The sequence below is a fragment of the Ovis canadensis genome, chromosome 13 (genome assembly GCF_042477335.2).
Source record: "Ovis canadensis isolate MfBH-ARS-UI-01 breed Bighorn chromosome 13, ARS-UI_OviCan_v2, whole genome shotgun sequence".
In the NCBI taxonomy this organism is placed as follows: Eukaryota; Metazoa; Chordata; class Mammalia; order Artiodactyla; family Bovidae; genus Ovis; species Ovis canadensis.
Window position 1 is genome coordinate 47,718,620 of NC_091257.1, and position 16,508 is coordinate 47,735,127.

The following is a 16,508-nucleotide window of genomic DNA, read 5'->3' on the forward strand; positions in this document are numbered from 1 at the left end:
CTCGTGGTTGGGGGGTTGTAAGCAATTCACAAGCTGTAAGAGGTCCAGGGGAACCTGTTAGGCAAGCTAGAGAGTTATCAGAGGGGGTTTGAACTGAAACATCCCTTTTAAATGCAGAAAACTAAAGCCCTGAGTTAACTTTTTCCAGAGAGTGTCAGAAGAGTGGAAAAGTACAATACAATAAGGCAGGCATATTCTTATTTTGGGGGGTACATGCTCAGGAAATACCAGGGGGAAAACCTGAGGCCTGACTTGCCTTGCCCATCAGGCCTCTGCTGCATGACCTTGTGGGATTCCTCACGCTGGCTCCCAGCAACTAATGTTGAGCATCTTTTCATGTGCCTCTTGGCCATCTTTATGTCTTCCTTGGAGAAATGTCTATTTAGGGCTTCTGCCCATTTTTTGCCCAAATCATTAACTCTTAAGTCAGCTTTTTGAGACTTAGGGAGGTCTGGGAGACTAAAGCAAAAAAGTCTTTTATTTCAAAGGACAAGGACTCAGGGACTTGGATATGGTGTCATTTCATCTAAACCCAAAAAGAGAGAGAGAGGAAGAGATGATACTAGCTACCTTGTGGAATTACTGGAAAGAGTAAACACAGTACGACTTCCGTAAATGATGGCTATAACCCCAAATCCTTTCATACTCGGGTTATATCAGTAATTATATCAGTATCAGCATTTTTGTTTCATTTGTAAAAACAATTTGGAGATTTTAGTTAACACATCTGCAGGTTTGTGTTCGAATCCTGTTTATTATCAAGTACTAATTTGAACAAATGAAATGGCTTTGGCAACTATTCCATCTATTTGGCATTAATGGCTGCTACACATGTAACTTACTATTAGGGTTTTTTTTTTTTATATTTATTTACTTGGTTGCACTGGGTCTTAGTTATGGCATGAGGAATCTTCAGTCTTCATTTTGACATGCAAAATCTTTTAGCTGCAGCATGGAAATTCTTAGTGCAGCACGCGGGATCTTGTTCTTGGACCAGGGATCGAACCCGGGCCCCCTGTGTTGAGGGCTTCTGTCTGTATCTTCCCCGTGAAACGAGTGGGGTGAGCATGAGGACACAGATGTGAAGGACAGCACATCTTCCCGCTCATGTTTCACAGGGAAGATATGGACAGAAGCTACTAGATGTGGCTGCAGACAGTTAACACTTGTGTCAGTGGTTGATGAGTCCTGGAAAAAGACACAGGCCAACAGGTGGAGAGTAGGCCGAGGATGAGGGTATGATTTTGTGTGAGGAAGTCAGGAGAGGCCTCTCCGAGGAGGTGACCTTTTAGCAGAATCATTTGTGTTATGAATTCTTTATCCTGGCAGCTACCCGAGAGAAGAGAGAAGTTCTGGGCAGAGCTGGGGAGTAGGTGCAAAGGTCCTGAGGCAGAAGCATGTCCAGTGGGCTGAAGAGGGAGCAGGACAGCCGGTATGACTGGAGTGGAATGATGAGGGGGTGAGATCAGAGAGGTGGTGGAGGGCCTGCCTGGGTCGCACTCTCAGGCCTTTAACTGCGGATGTGATAGGAAGAGGCATGGAAGCAGAGGGGTGGCACAAGGTGACTAACATTCCAGGAGGATCTCTGATGGCAAATGTGGAGAAGGGAAAAGCAACAGACAGGAGAGAGGTGAGAGGGAAATTAGGATTCTGTTGTTCTGCCGAAGCAGCTTCAGAGAGAAATAGTGCATTCTGTAGATGAGTAGGTACGTACTGAAACCGGTGCCTCTACAAGCTGATGGGATACAGAGAACAGACTAGTTACCAGTGGGAAAAGGGCAGAGGGTGGAGGCAAGATAAGGGGAGGAGATTGAGGTGCAAACTATTAGGTATAAAATAAGCTACAAGGATGTATTGTACAACATGGGAAACAGAGCTGACATTCAAATATTCATTTACTGGGCTGCACTGGGTCTTAGCTGTGGCACACTGGATATTCAGTCTTGGTTATGGCATGCAGGATCCTTACTTGTAACATGTGGGATCTGATTCCCTGACCAGGGATCAAACCTAGGCCCCCTGCATTGGGAGCATGGAGTCTTAGTCACTGGACTTCCAGGCAAGTCCTTAGAGCCACTATTTTATAACTACAAATGGAATATAATCTTGAATCACCCTGTTGTACATCTGTGCACCTTATATAATGCGGAAATTGTCCTAGAGTTTTCTCCTTCATGTTCCCCATCTCTTTGCAACCCCACGGTAAAGAATCTGCCTGCAGTGCAGGAGACCCAGGTTCAATCCCTGGGTCAGGAAGATGCCCTGGAGAAGGGAATGGCTACCCATTCCCGTATTCTGGCCTGGAGAATCCCATGGACAGAAGAGCCTGGCAGGCTACAGTCCATGGGGTCGCCAAGAGTCAGACACGACTAAGCAACTGACACTTCCACTTCACTTTCACTTTTCACAGCAACTATACTGCGATTTTTTTTAAGTGGTGCCTTTAGAAGTATCCCTTCAGCAGAGTTGGGTTGTGGCAAAGACTTGGACAGGAGGTCACCTAGGGGACTTGTCATCCATCATTCAGGTTAGAGAATAAGAGAAGCTGTAAATTAGTGACAGAGGGAAGGAGAAGACTGGCAGGAATCCAGAGGTGAGAGTCAGGATTTCTCTACTGGATGGAGAACATGAAGGAGAAAACCCCAGGATGATTTCTGCGTATTTGCTTTGAGGAAGATGGCATTATTCTGGGGATAAGGAGCTCAGGATGAGGAAGTCACAGAGGGCAGGGATCTGGGGAGGGGGTAAAAAAGATGACAGCTCCATTTGTGCACATGTTGGATTTGTAATACTGTGGAACATCCAGATATCCAGCAGGAAGCTGTGCACACGAAGCTGGGACTTCCAGAGAGGGTGGGGCTTAACACACAGTGGACTCTCAGCATTCACAGGTGTCATAGTCTATGAAGTCACAGCAAATACTGAATTCGTGAATTCAGGGGAAATGCAGGGTTAGGTTCCTGCAAGCCCCTGGTCCCCACATTTTCACCCACTGACCTGCACATCACCTGGTTGCATCATTTTTCTATTTAAAGACTCCTTACTGGATAACCCTGGGTTTGATCCCTGGGTTAAGAAGATCCTGTGGAGAAGGGAATGGCAACCCACTCCTGTACTCTTGCCTGGAAAATTCCACGGACAGAGGAGCCTTGTAGGCTACAGTCCATGGGGTCACAAAGAGTCGGACACAACTTAGTGACTTCATTTCACTTCACTTTTACTGGATAATCCTGAGTTCGATCCCTGGGTTGGGAAGGTCCTCTGGAGAGGGCATGGCAACCTACTCCAGTATTCTTGACTGGAGAATTCCATGGACGGAGGAGCCTGGTGGGCTACAGTCCATGGGGTTGCAAAGAGTCAGACACAACTGAGCAACTAACACAGACACACATTATTTGATAGATACTGTTGATCCCCTAAACATGTAACTCACAACTACAGCTCTACAAATCATGCCTGGATTAAGCTTATCAAAGATTTTTCTCCATAAGAAATACTTTAGCCTTCTTGCCTTTAGAAACACTAGACAGTACTTCAACCCTACACGTGGAGGCTGTTTTTAAAGGCACAAAAACGAGAAGGATGCGATAGATCACAAGAGGAACACGTATTTACAGCATGAGAGGTGAACCCGGAGGGCACGGCTTCAGCTCGTGTGACTGCAGCTGAGGATGTGGCTGTTGGGCGCTCCAGTGTCCTGAGCGCCTGCAAAGCCTCTCTTTAAAAAATGTTTTTAATATTTATTTACTTATGTGGCTGCATCGAGTCTTAGTTGTGACATGGGATGTCTGGTTGCAACATGTGGGCTCTAGTTCCCTGACCAGGGGTCGAACCTGGGCCCGCATCTGCATGGGGAGCACAGAGGGACAGGAAACCATGGGAAAGATGGATCCCACTGAGGAGTGAGAAGGGTTCATGTCCCACATGCTACAGAAAGGTCAGAAAAGACGAGGTTGGCCAAATGCATTGACTTTGCTGACCGGGAATGTCCATCCTTAGACAGGTTTGTTTCTGCTCAAACAAAGCAGGGGGATTCAGAGGGCAGAGTCCTTAGACCACGTGGAAGATAGCCTGGGACCAGAGCCCACCCTGAGGATGGGTGGGAATCCACCCAGGCACACAGGTCATCTGGTCACCTAGGAAACGCAATGTGCACGTGCGCTGTCTGTAGTTTTGAAAGAAGGGGAGTATGTTATGTGTGTTTTGCCTTTAATTCTTTATAAGTACAAGGATTTTTAGTTTTTCCTAGGGTAGAGCAAGGAATAGGTGATTTTACAGAGAAAAAATTTAGTGGTAGGAGAATGATCAGAGGATTTCCCCCTCCCCCCACCAGTAAAACATGTTGAATAATATGTTTTATAATATGTTATGGGTTTGATGTGGAGCCTATAGGAAAGATTCTTATTTTGTACAAAACTGGCCCTTTAGTACTCCAGGTATGTAACTATATATACATGTGTAGACACCCATGAAGACTGTGCCTAGTTCTAAATGCTACCATTTCTTCTGATTTGTAAATGTCGCCGTCATTATTTAATTCTTCTTGCTTTTCTTAGATCTTTCCGATTCTTCTTACTGGTTTTAACCTGGCAATTATTTAGTCTTTGTATCCATTTCCCATCTCTAAAATGGTGATACTACCAAGATACCTACTAGGATTATTGTAAGAAGCACATGAAGTAGTTTGTGGCATGTAGTAGATCAGTTAATGGTGGCTGCTGTTATTAGTAGTTTTATTTCTAATTTTTTTAAACAGTGCATAGTTTACATAATTCTTTTACTCATTAAAGTATATAAGATATTAATTTAGATCTGATAGAAGAAATATATCCTAGAACTGAAAATTTTAGTAAATAGTAAGTACATAGCCAGCATGTGCTCAGTCATATCTGAGTCCCTGCGACCCCATGGAATGTAGCCCTGGCCAGGCTCCTCTGTCCATAAATTTTCCAGGCAAGAATACTGGAGTGGTTGCCATTTCCTACTCCAGGGATCGAACCCACATCTCTCGCATCTCCTGCACTGGTAGGCAGATTCTTTACCAACTGCGCCACCTGGGAAGCCCAGTAAGTAAATAGATAAATTAAAAAACAAACCAATTTCTATGTAGCACATTCTTCTCAGTCTGCACAATGGGTTCTCTGTAATGTTGCTTTTTTTTTTTAAAAGAATATTAGCATTTCAAAGATCTAGGCCAAATTAAATCAGTGCCAATGCTGTAGTGCTTGTGAAACAGCTGGAGACTGTATGCTAGAGGAAAGTTTGGGGCCAGAGAGGACGCCTAAGGATTTTTTTCAAGCATTATTTATTATCCTGGAAGTGCTTTGAGCCCAAGGGCAGGTAGGGCTGAATGCAGAGGGTGGGGGTAGTTTATATTAAAAGCATCTCTTTCTTGTATACACTTAGTAAAAACTAAATTTGAGAAAACTGACCTCAAACTTAATAGATGAGATCAACTGCAGCAATTATTTAAGAAAGGATGAACAATCCAGTACATTGAAGATATGATGTAATAGGTAAAAATTTACTTTATACTTGAGCTTTTAGAAAACCTTCATTACATAAACAAAAGTATAGTATGTTGCATTTGGAATTGATTATATCATTATGCCACCGTATGGCATGAAGGAAAAAAACCATAAAAATTTTGCAGCTTTATGTACATCATCAGATTTTCAGAGTGGTATAGGACTTCTTTGCATGTATGGATGTCTTTATATGGGCTCATAAAAGTTCTCACTTTTTTTCTCAGTAGTAATATTGGTCAGGCATCATAAGTTAAAATATGTGTATTAGCTGTGCACACAAATATGCACTTCTGTACATTATAGAAGTAAAAACACCATTGGAATTGAAATAGTAAAGGATCCTGTAATACAGTTATTTGCCAATTCCAAATCCAAACTTTTAAAAATAATAAACTTAGATAATTAACTATTGCTTTATAAAATAATTCACTTTAGTGTCTTTAACCTGCCCAACTTTATACTATCTGTAACTGTGGTTTGGTTTTACCCCAAGTAGTTTTCTAGGAACAAGTCAACTTAGGAGAATATGCTACATCTTTGCACACATTTATACACAACTGTGCTTCACTGTCACACAAGAGCAAACACTGTACTGAAAGTAGGAAAATACAAGCAAATAAGAGAGTAAAGGAAGTGAAGCTAGATGTAGTTCAGTTCAGTTGAGTCGCTCAGTCGTGTCCAACTCTGCGACCCCATGAACCGCAGCACGCCAGGCCTCCCTGTCCATCACCAACTCCCGGAGTCCACACAAACTCATGTCCATTGAGTCAGTGATGCCATCCAACCATCTTATCCTCTGTCACCCCCTTCTCTTCCTGCCCTCAATCTTTCCCAGCATCAGGGTCTTTTCAAATGAGTCAGCTCTTTGCATCAGGTGGCCAAAGTATTGGAGTTTCAGCTTCAACATCAGTCCCTCCAATAAACACCCAGGACTGATCTCCTTTAGAATGGACTGGTTGGAGCTCCTCGCAGTCCAATGGACTCTCAAGAGTCTTCTCCAACACCACAGTTCAAAAGCATCAATTCTTCTGAGCTCAGCTTTCTTTATAGTTCAACTCTCACATCCATACATGACCACTGGAAAAACAATAGCCTTGACTAGGCGGACCTTTGTTGACAAAGTAATGTCTCTGCTTTTTAATATGCTGTCTAGGTTGGTCATAACTTTCCTTCCAAGGAGTAAGAGTCTTTTAATTTCATGGCTGCAGTCACCATCTGCAGTGATTTTGGAGCCCAGAAAAATAGTCAGTCACTGTTGCCACTGTTTCCCCATCTATTTCCCATGAAGTGATGGGACCAGATGCCATGATCTTCATTTTCTGAATGTTGAGCTTTAAGCCAACTTTTTCACTCTCCTCTTTCACTTTCATCAAGAGGCTCTTTAGTTCTTCTTCACTTTCTGCCATAAGAGTGGTGTCATCTGCATATCTGAGGTTATTGACATTTCTCCCGGCAATCTTGATTCCAGCTTGTGCTTCCTCCAGCCCAGAGTTTCTCATGACGTCCTCTGCATAGAAGTTAAATAAGCAGGGTGACAATATACAGCCTTGATGCACTCCTTTTCCTATTTGGAACCAGTCTGTCGTTCCATGTCCAGTTCTAATTGTTGCTTCCTGACCTGCATAGAGGTTTCTCAAGAGGCAGGTCAGGTGGTCTGGTATTCCCATCTCTTTCAGAATTTTCCAGTTTATTGTGATCCACACAGTCAAAGGCTTTGGCGTAGTCAATAAAGCAGAAATAGACATTTTTCTAGATGTAGTTGGCATTTGGTTGTAGTTGGGAGGAGAGGAATTCATTCACTTTGTATATTAGCAACCAGGTGGTCAAATAAAAATGTTTACAGCTTGGTAGATGTTTTTAGCCCAGTGGAACAGTCAGCTGAGATAACTTGTTAATAGTTGGTCTCTTGCTCCTTATCCTGGTGGACCTGTTGTGTCTCTGGACTATGGTGATGGATACAGGAAACCACACATGTGATAAAACTGAATAGAACTCAGTACACCCACACACACACAGATGAGTACATGAAACTCAGGCAGTCCGAGGAAGACAGATCGGTTGTATTAATACTGATATCCTGGTTGTGATGTTGCACTATAGTTTTCCAGGATGTTCCCATTGAGGAAAACCAGGTAATAAAGTGCCCTGAGAGCTGTCGTTTCTTACAGCTGCTGTGAATGTACAGTTGTCTCAGGAGGAGCGTCAATTAAAGAGTCCCTTACTAGGGACTGTGGAACTGGGGTGACACACCTGAGAGAGCATCTCGCTCACTGGTTCTCAGGTGTGGTCTCCACAACAACAGCATCACTACTACGAGCATTAGTTTGGAATGAGCCTTTGCAGGCTCCACCTGGACCTGTTAAATCAGCAACTCTGGAGGCGGGGCCCTGCAGTCTGTTTCAACAAGCCTGCCAGGTGACTCTGCTGTGCGTGCCAGGGTTTGGGAACTACCGATCTTGTCATCACTGTGCAGTGAAGGATCTAAGGACCGCAGGAAGGGAAGGGATCCGTGTGGTGTAGGTAAGGCACTAAGGAATAAAGCTAAGGATAGACCCTGGGCATCCAGACTGCTAGTCCAGGATTTCCTCCACTGAGCAGTGCGTGATGTGATTACATTTACTTGACCATCTGCCTTCTCTTAGGAAAAAAATTTATGGGCCTAGTGATCTTCTGAATCTCACTTCCTCCCTCCTCCTGACCTAATTAATCATTACAGGCATAGCCATGTCTATCTTAAGAAATTAACACTTTTTAAATTCCACAACATTGCTCTGCGGGCCCAGCTACACATCTCTCCACCCAAAGGGAGTACTTCACCTATATATAGTTTGGCTGCCAAGTTCATGGTTAATGTTTTTGAAGATTAAATGAATTTTTTCTACAACAGCAGCTTCTGTCTAATGTATGTATAGTCAACTAAAAAGGCAAATATAAAAGAGAAAACACATTGTATATTGTCAGATATACAGACTCTAGAAAAATGGTAGTGATGAACCTATTATTGGCAGGGCAGGAATAGAGCCGCAGACGTAGAGGCTTGGGGACACAGTGGGTGAAGGAGCGGGTGGGACAGATTGAGAGAACAGCGTTGACATATATACACTGCCATGCATAAAACAGCCTGCAGGAAGTTGCTGTACGGCACAGGGAACTCGGCGCGGTGCACTGTGACGACCGAGAGGGGTGGGATGGTGGGGCTCCAAGAGCAACGGGTGGGAGTATACGTGTAACTGATGCACACTGTCGTATAGCAGAAACCAACACAACATCGTAAACCAATCCTCCTCTAATTAAAAACAGTTTTTTAAAAGGCAAATATTTGTTACATTATACATATACACAATGATTATATTTTTTCTTTGCCTTTTTTTTTTTCTTTGCCTTTTTAACTCATTCTTTCAACATAATTTTTGAGTGCCACGTACGTCCTAAGCACTATCCTGAGGGAAGGAATGAAAGTAATTATGATTACCAGTCTTCCTATCAGTTCACTGCCTGTTGGAAAAGTTTTCAGTCATATCATCAAAACGCAATGTGATACATGTTAGCAGGTTGGCACAAAGCAAAACTTGACCTTTATTAAGCATTTCCTATAGGCAGGCACCAAAATAAATATTTTGCACGCTGATACACTTAGTCCTCATTTCCATTTTCCAGAAAAGAATACTTAGGGGCTCTGAGACAGTAAGCCTTGTTACCCAAGGATCACACAGCTGGATTAAGAAGCCATGTTGGTGCCTGGGAAGTGGGTGCCCTGAGGCAAACCTTCCTGGGTCTGGGGAAAGGAGAGGGGGCTGAAGAGGGCTTTAACAGGTTTCCTTTCTTAGGCTAAGTAAAGAAGTTGTCAAAATGAGAAATCTGTGCTTAGCGATTATGAAATGGCATTGGAACTGCTGCTATATCACTGACAGTCTGCCCTGAATCCATTTCTGTTTCACAGACAAGTTCGCGTCGCATTTCAGACTCCGCGTGTAAGGGCTGTCACAGGGCATTTGTCTCTTTCTGACTTACTTCCCTTCGCATGATACTCTCTGGGTCCATCCATGTTGCTGCAAATGGCGTTATTCTCTTCCTGTGGCTGAGCAAGTACTCCATTGTGTATATGCACATCTTCTTTATCCGCTCACCTGTTGACAGACATTTAGGTTGTTTCCATGTGTTGGCTATTGTGAATAGTGCTGATGTGAATATAAGGGTGCATGTATCTTTTTGAATTACAGTTTTGTGTGAATATATGCCCAGGGATGGGATTGCTGGATCATATGGCAACTCTTTTTGGAAGAACCTCTATGCTGTTTTTCATAGTATCAGCAGCAAGTTTAAATTCAGTAGGTGTAAGAGATTGGGATCTGGACAGATAAACAAGGCTTTTCAGTTTCAGAAATGAACATCAGCAGCATTGACATTTCTTTTTCGAAATAAATTCTCAGCATGATGTACTCCGTCAAAGAAAAACCACTAGTATGGGCACATTTCTTTTGAAAGCAACATTTTGTACTTGGAAGTTAAAAACATTTTCTTCAGAATTTATTGGTCATCTTTTTATAAGGTTTATTTACAAATATGTTGCATTGGGTTTCTAAAAAAATCTTTTTAAGTTTTTAAAGAATATCTCATTTTCCACCTTAATTTAAAAAGTATAAGGTATCTGTGTATCTGAGAATACTAGAATATATGCATATATACACACATGTCCATGATACATATATTAAGCTATTGACATAAATAGATACAATTTTTGGATATATAATATAATGGATTATTTTATGTTTATGTGTTACCCAGATTTAACAAGTATTACATTTATATTCTTTTTTTTTTTTTTTTACTTTATTTTACTTTACAATACTGTATTGGTTTTGCCATACATTGACATGAATCCACCACGGGTGTATACAAGCTCCCAATCCTGAATCCCCCTCCCACCTCCCACCCCATATCATCTCTCTGGATCATCCCCATGCACCAGCCCCAAGCATCCTGTATCCTGTATCAAACATAGACTGGTGATTCGTTTCTTACATGATAGTGTACATGTTTCAATGCCATTCTCCCAAATCATCCCACCCTCTCCCTCTCCCTCAGAGTCCAAAAGTCCGTTCTATACATCTGTGTCTCTTTTGCTGTCTCGCATACAGGGTTATCATTACCATCTTTCTAAATTCCGTATATATTTGTCAGTATACTGTATTGGTGTTTTTCTTTCTGGCTTACTTCACTCTGTATAATCAGCTCCAGTTTCATCCATCTCATTAGAACTGATTCAAATGTATTCTTTTTAATGGCTGAGTAATACTCCATTGTGTATATGTACCACAGCTTTCTTATCCATTCATCTGCTGATGGACATCTAGGTTGTTTCCATGTCCTGGCTATTATAAACAGTGCTGCAATGAACATTGGGGTACATGTGTCTCTTTCAATTCTGGTTTCCTCGGTGTGTATGTCCACCAGTGGGATTGCTGGGTCATAAGGCAGCTCTATTTGCAATTTTTTAAGGAATCTCCACAGTTTTCCATAGTGGCTGTACTAGTTTGCATTCCCACCAACAGTATAAGAGGGTTCCCTTTTCTCCACACCCTCTCCAGCATTTATTGCTTGTAGACGTTGGGATCACAGCCATTCTGACTGGTGTGAAATGGTACCTCATTGTGGTCTTGATTTGCATTTCTCTGATAATGAGTGATGTTGAGCATCTTTTCATGTGTTTGTTAGCCATCCGTATGTCTTCTTTGGAGAAATCCCTATTTCGTTCTTTGGCCCATTTTTTGACTGGGTCATTTATTTTTCTGGAGTTGAGCTGCGTAAGTTGCTTGTATATTTTTGAGATTAGTTGCTTGTCAAGTTGCTTCATTTGCTATTGTTTTCTCCCATTCAGAAGGCTGTCTTTTCACCTTGCTTATAGTTTCCTTTGTTGTGCAGAAGCTTTTAATTTTAATTAGATCCCATTTGTTTATCTTTGCTTTTATTTCCAGAATTCTGGGAGGTGGATCATAGAGGATCCTGCTGTGATTAATGTCGGAGAGTGTTTTGCCTGTGTTCTCCTCTAGGAGTTTTATAGTTTCTGGTCTTACGTTTAGATCTTTAATCCATTTTGAGTTTATTTTTGTGTGAGGTGTTAGAAAGTGATCTAGTTTCATTCTTTTACAAGTGGTTGACCAGTTTTCCCAGCACCACTTGTTAAAGAGATTGTCTTTACTCCACTGTATATTCTTGCCTCCTTTGTCGAAGATAAGGTGTCCATAGGTGTGTGGATTTATCTCTGGGCTTTCTGTTTTGTTCCATTGAAAAAATATGGAACGCTTCATGAATTTGCGTGTCATCCTTGTGCAGGGGCCATGCTGAGCTTCTCTGTATCATTCCAATTTCAGTATATGTGCTGCCGAAGCAAGCACTTACATTTATATTCTTGCCTGGGAAAGCCCATGGACAGAGGAGCCTGGCCGGCTACAGTCCATGGGGTTACAGAGTTGGACATGACTTGGCGACTAAACAACAATGAATTACATTCATAATCATTTTTTTAATAGTGCTCAAACCTCTAAAAACCAAGTTATTTTTAAGGCATGGGACTCTTGTGACTGTGTGAATAGCTGTCATTAACTGATACACAGATGAAAATCTTTGTGATCAAATTTCTTTTTTATGAAACTTAACTGACAGGTATACAACATGATTTGACACATGGATATACTGTGTAATGATCACAGAAAGATTACTTACAAGTTTACATGGTTACAAATTTTCTTCTTGTGAGGAAAACTCTTAAGATCCACTCTCTTAGCAACTTTCAAATAGACAGTATCACTACCTTCCAATTACATCCTTGGGACTTAACTGTACTTTTGATCACCCTCTACCACCCCCTGTTATCTGTATCTATGAACTTGTTGCTTTTTTTTTTCAGTTCCCCATTTCAGTAAGATTATATATTTGTCTCTTATTTCACTTGGCATAAAGCTGGTAAGGTGCATTAGTCTTGTTGCAAACGGTAGGATTGTGTGTGTGTGTGAGAGAGAGAGAGAGACTCATCTTATTCCACTGAGTGGTACTGCATACTAATTTTATATCCTGCAATTTAATTCATTTATGAGTTCTGACAGTCTTTTGGTGGAGTCTTTATATATATATATATATATATATATACATATATATATATATATATATAATCATGTCAGCTATAAGAGAGTTTTACTTCCTTTCCAATTTGTATGCCTTGGTTTTGTTTCCTGCCTACTTGCTCTGGTTACATCTTTCAATGCTATGTTGAAAGAAGTGGCGGGAGTGCGCATCCTTGTGTGGTTCCTAATCTCAGAGGAAAAGCTTCTAGCATTTCCACTGAGTATGATATCAGCTGTAAACTAATCAAATTTCTTCATGGTTGTAGATTGGAACTTTACTACTGGTGATCAGTGGCTTGTGAAAACACAGGGCACAGAGAAGCAAGGTTATAATTGGAATAAAAAATTTAAGAAGCAAGAGGAGAGAGCAAATAACAGTATTAGTAATGTTTTAGAACATAGTTAGAAAAGGAATGATTGAAGGAAATATATATGAACAGTATGCTGTAAGAAAGCCCACGTACTTGTTACCTAGTTTCAACCATTTACTTTGAAGTTAATCCAAGATACTTATATTATCTGTAAATATTTCAGTATGTATTTCTAAACAGTGGAGACTCCTTTTATTTAAACCATGCCATTATCATACCTCTTTTTTTTAATATTATTTATTTGGCTGCACCAGGTTTTAGTTGCCACACTCAAGGTCTAGTTCCCTGACCAGGGATCAAACCTGGACCCCTGCACTGGCAGCATGGAGTTTTAATCACTGGACCACCTGGGAAGTCCCTATTGTACCTTAATAATAACCCCCTGGTATCATCAGGTTGCCACTCAGCCATGTATCATTTCCCAGCTGTCATATACTAGGTAGATACAAACACATACATTTTATACACACACACACATATATATACACATTTTATTCACTTCTGCATCATAAAATATATAAATTACTATTTGTTTAAATCAGGATCAAAATAAGCTTCACACATTGTGATTGGTTCTTAGGTCCTTGAATCTCTTAATCCTGTTTTCCATACATCTTTTATCTCCTTGTAATTTTTTAAAGAAACTAGGTCAGTTACCCTACTTATCCTGCAGGGTATTCAGAGACTGCATTTTGCTAATTACACTGGTGTAGTTTACACAAATGTCTGTTCTCTGTATTTCTTATAAACTGGTCTGTTGAGAAGCTTAATAGTTTTTTTTCTTTTCACAAAACTGTGTCATGAGTGGTAACATGACCAAATATTATTTTAAAGCTCGTGTCACTAGTGGTTTGGGGCATTTTAAAGACATCCAGGTAAGCAAAAGGACTCTTAGTGGTAAGAGGCAGATGACTAGTGGCTTGCCTTTTCTGGAATAATACACAAGTTAAAACTGTCTCCAGGAGTCTTCTGCGTGGATGCAAATGCACCAGAGGAACTAAATGGTGTCCTGTAGGTCCAGGCATCTCATGGGAGTGGCCCTTCATGACTGCAGTGGTCACTGCAAGCTACATATTATCCTTTACAGAGCTGTGATATTTAGAAACGTAGTTCCTGGCTATCTAACTTTTATCTGAATCTCAAAATTTTAGTTATTCACATGAATTACATTTCAGGTATTCCATAGCAGTGATACAGTATATATCCATCATCAGAGAAAATATTCTAGAGCAGCCCTTTTAACACTCAAGAGAGACAATGGAGAAATAAATGAACTGAATGAAAACACTTCGGCATTCAAGTAAATTTTGTTTATGTTTTTCTGTAAGTCTGACAGATTATATATCTGAGGTGCTGCCTCCAATACATAACTGCCCTTTTAAAGCATGAATGTTACAGGACCGTCTTTTTGTTGGTGGAAAATACAAGAAGTGTGTTTCTGGCTAGGTCTGTCGTAGACATTCCGAAAATCTGTTTCCTGCTATAGTTCCGCTTGCTCATAAACATCTCTAGACTCCATACCAAGAGCTGGCATGTAGATGCGGATAAGCCCGTGCAGTGACAGGAAGGCTGCTGATGGGTGCTAGGCTTGAGTGGTCAGAAACACACACAAGGAAGCGCTCTCTCCATGTTTCTATTTTACAACATTTTAATAAAATGACTCCACGGAGTGACGTTTTATAGCCCCCAAAACAAATAAGCACAAAGAGCCAAAAAGTTTGACTCTCATAGACATCGTGGTCAACTGGAAATAAATTTCATAACTGGTTGAGAGAGGAATTCCTAAATTCTCGAGGTGTTGTGAAGGAATGGCTCTTTGCAAACGATGCCTGTTATCAGCTCTCTTACCTGTAGACATCAACCACAGCTCACCTGCCTGAGTAACCATTTTACTTTCTCTCAGTCTGGTCTAGAAATGCTGAACTTTTAAGTAATCAAGTTCTGCTTCACCTTTTACAGCGGAAGTTCAGAGTGAAATCGAAAGGATTTTTGAACTTGCAAGAACACTGCAACTGGTGGTCCTTGATGCGGACACTATCAATCACCCAGCCCAGCTCAGTAAAACCTCTCTGGCCCCTATCGTAGTGTATGTCAAGATTTCCTCTCCTAAGGTAAGCAGGGCTGTGACCGTTTGTTCTGCAGTGAACTCTTCTAAAATGTATCCTCATAGTCTGCTTTCAGTTACAGACGGGCTGCTGCTTTACCCGTCACTAAGGATTTGAAGAGAGAGGTGGTAGGTGAGAAGGGTAAAGATTCACAGAAGCAGAGAGTGGTGATAAGTTTCATGGCTGAGAACAGTGATTTCCAAAGTGTGGCCTGGGGATTCCTGGTGGGGGAGGCTTGGAGATACTTTCAGAGGGCCTAGAAGGCCATTTCCCTGATAATCCTCAGACATTCTCCTCCTCTTCCACTGGCCTGACCTTTGTACAGATGGGGCAAAAGAAGTGGTGGGAAATGTCTAAGCAGGAAGCAAGACCACAACAGCAGTAGCAGCTGCTGCGTTCTTCCTCACCATGCACTTCCGGGTTATAAAGCTTCACTTAGTGTCCTAAGCAAAATCCCATCTAGTGCCACTTTCTTAGCGGAGTTTGAAAACATTGGATACATTAGTTCTGGGTATGTATTTTGATAGGAGATCCTTGCTCTTGTCTAGAGGCATTACTAAAATATAAATCTATGTCCCAGACTAGGTCAGAATAAGGTGCAGATTTTTGTACTGGCAACCTTCAAGTTAGAAGAGAAGATGCCTCTTTCGCCTATGATTTTAGATGGATTCTTGTGAAATGTCTGAGTATTAATAAGTTAGTTGTGCTGGGAATTAAGATTTTACGATCATTAACTTTCATAATTTCTGGTGTCCACACTAAAAATACAAAAACTGGTGATATTAGTTTTAAGAATGTAGTTTATCTAAGCCAAATATATCCTATTTGTTATTTTAATATTTAGTCAATAAAATGTTATTGTGGTACTTTAAAAAAAAGTTCTGATGAAGTAGCAAAATTGTTTATTAAATTTTGACTCTTCAAAAAGGTGCTACAAGTCTTTTTAATATTCTACATAACAAAATGGGAGGTACACGCCAAGTTCTTCAGCTGCATACTCAAAGTCAGTTATTTGAGGACAAGTACTGGTGTGATTATTGGAGTCATCCTTTATTGGAAAGAACAAATGACATGCCATTCAAATTTCAGGACAAATCAATGGAATTTAATAGAGTAGGGTTTCAGATGTCACATGGCAGCTAATCTTTAAAAAGCTACCACTTGTTTACTGTAGTATCAAAGAAAAAAATTCCACAGTTATCTGAAAAGGTTACTAAAATACTCCTCTTCTGAACTATGTATCTGGAAGAGGCTGGATTTTCTTCACATATTTCAAAGTAATGTAATCAGTGTAGAAAGAGGAAACATTGGTTATCTTCTGTGAAGTCAGGCTGTAGAGAAATTTGCAAACAATTTAGCTATTTTTATTGAAATAAGTGATAT

The 16,508-nt window shown here is 40.9% G+C and overlaps 2 protein-coding genes and 1 non-coding gene across 15 annotated transcripts in view; 1 reads left to right on the plus strand and 2 right to left on the minus strand.

Moving 5' to 3' along the window:
- The window catches only part of CACNB2 (calcium voltage-gated channel auxiliary subunit beta 2), a 415,600-nt gene that overhangs the window by 395,606 nt on the left and 3,486 nt on the right, over positions 1-16,508 (plus strand). For all 10 annotated transcript variants that reach the window (XM_069547606.1, XM_069547608.1, XM_069547610.1 and 7 more), the window contains one exon: positions 14,980-15,131. In XM_069547606.1, coding sequence (XP_069403707.1) covers positions 14,980-15,131 — 152 coding nt within the window. The remainder of the gene's footprint in view (positions 1-14,979; positions 15,132-16,508) is intronic.
- LOC138417957 (U6 spliceosomal RNA) lies at positions 11,817-11,923 on the minus strand. Its single transcript, XR_011248368.1, has one exon. It is a non-coding gene; the product is annotated as a U6 spliceosomal RNA (small nuclear RNA).
- NSUN6 (NOP2/Sun RNA methyltransferase 6) overlaps positions 16,152-16,508 on the minus strand; it is an 86,344-nt gene continuing 85,987 nt past the window's right edge. For all 4 annotated transcript variants that reach the window (XM_069547622.1, XM_069547623.1, XM_069547621.1 and 1 more), the window contains one exon: positions 16,152-16,456. The gene's annotated coding sequence lies outside the window, so the exon portion shown is untranslated. The remainder of the gene's footprint in view (positions 16,457-16,508) is intronic.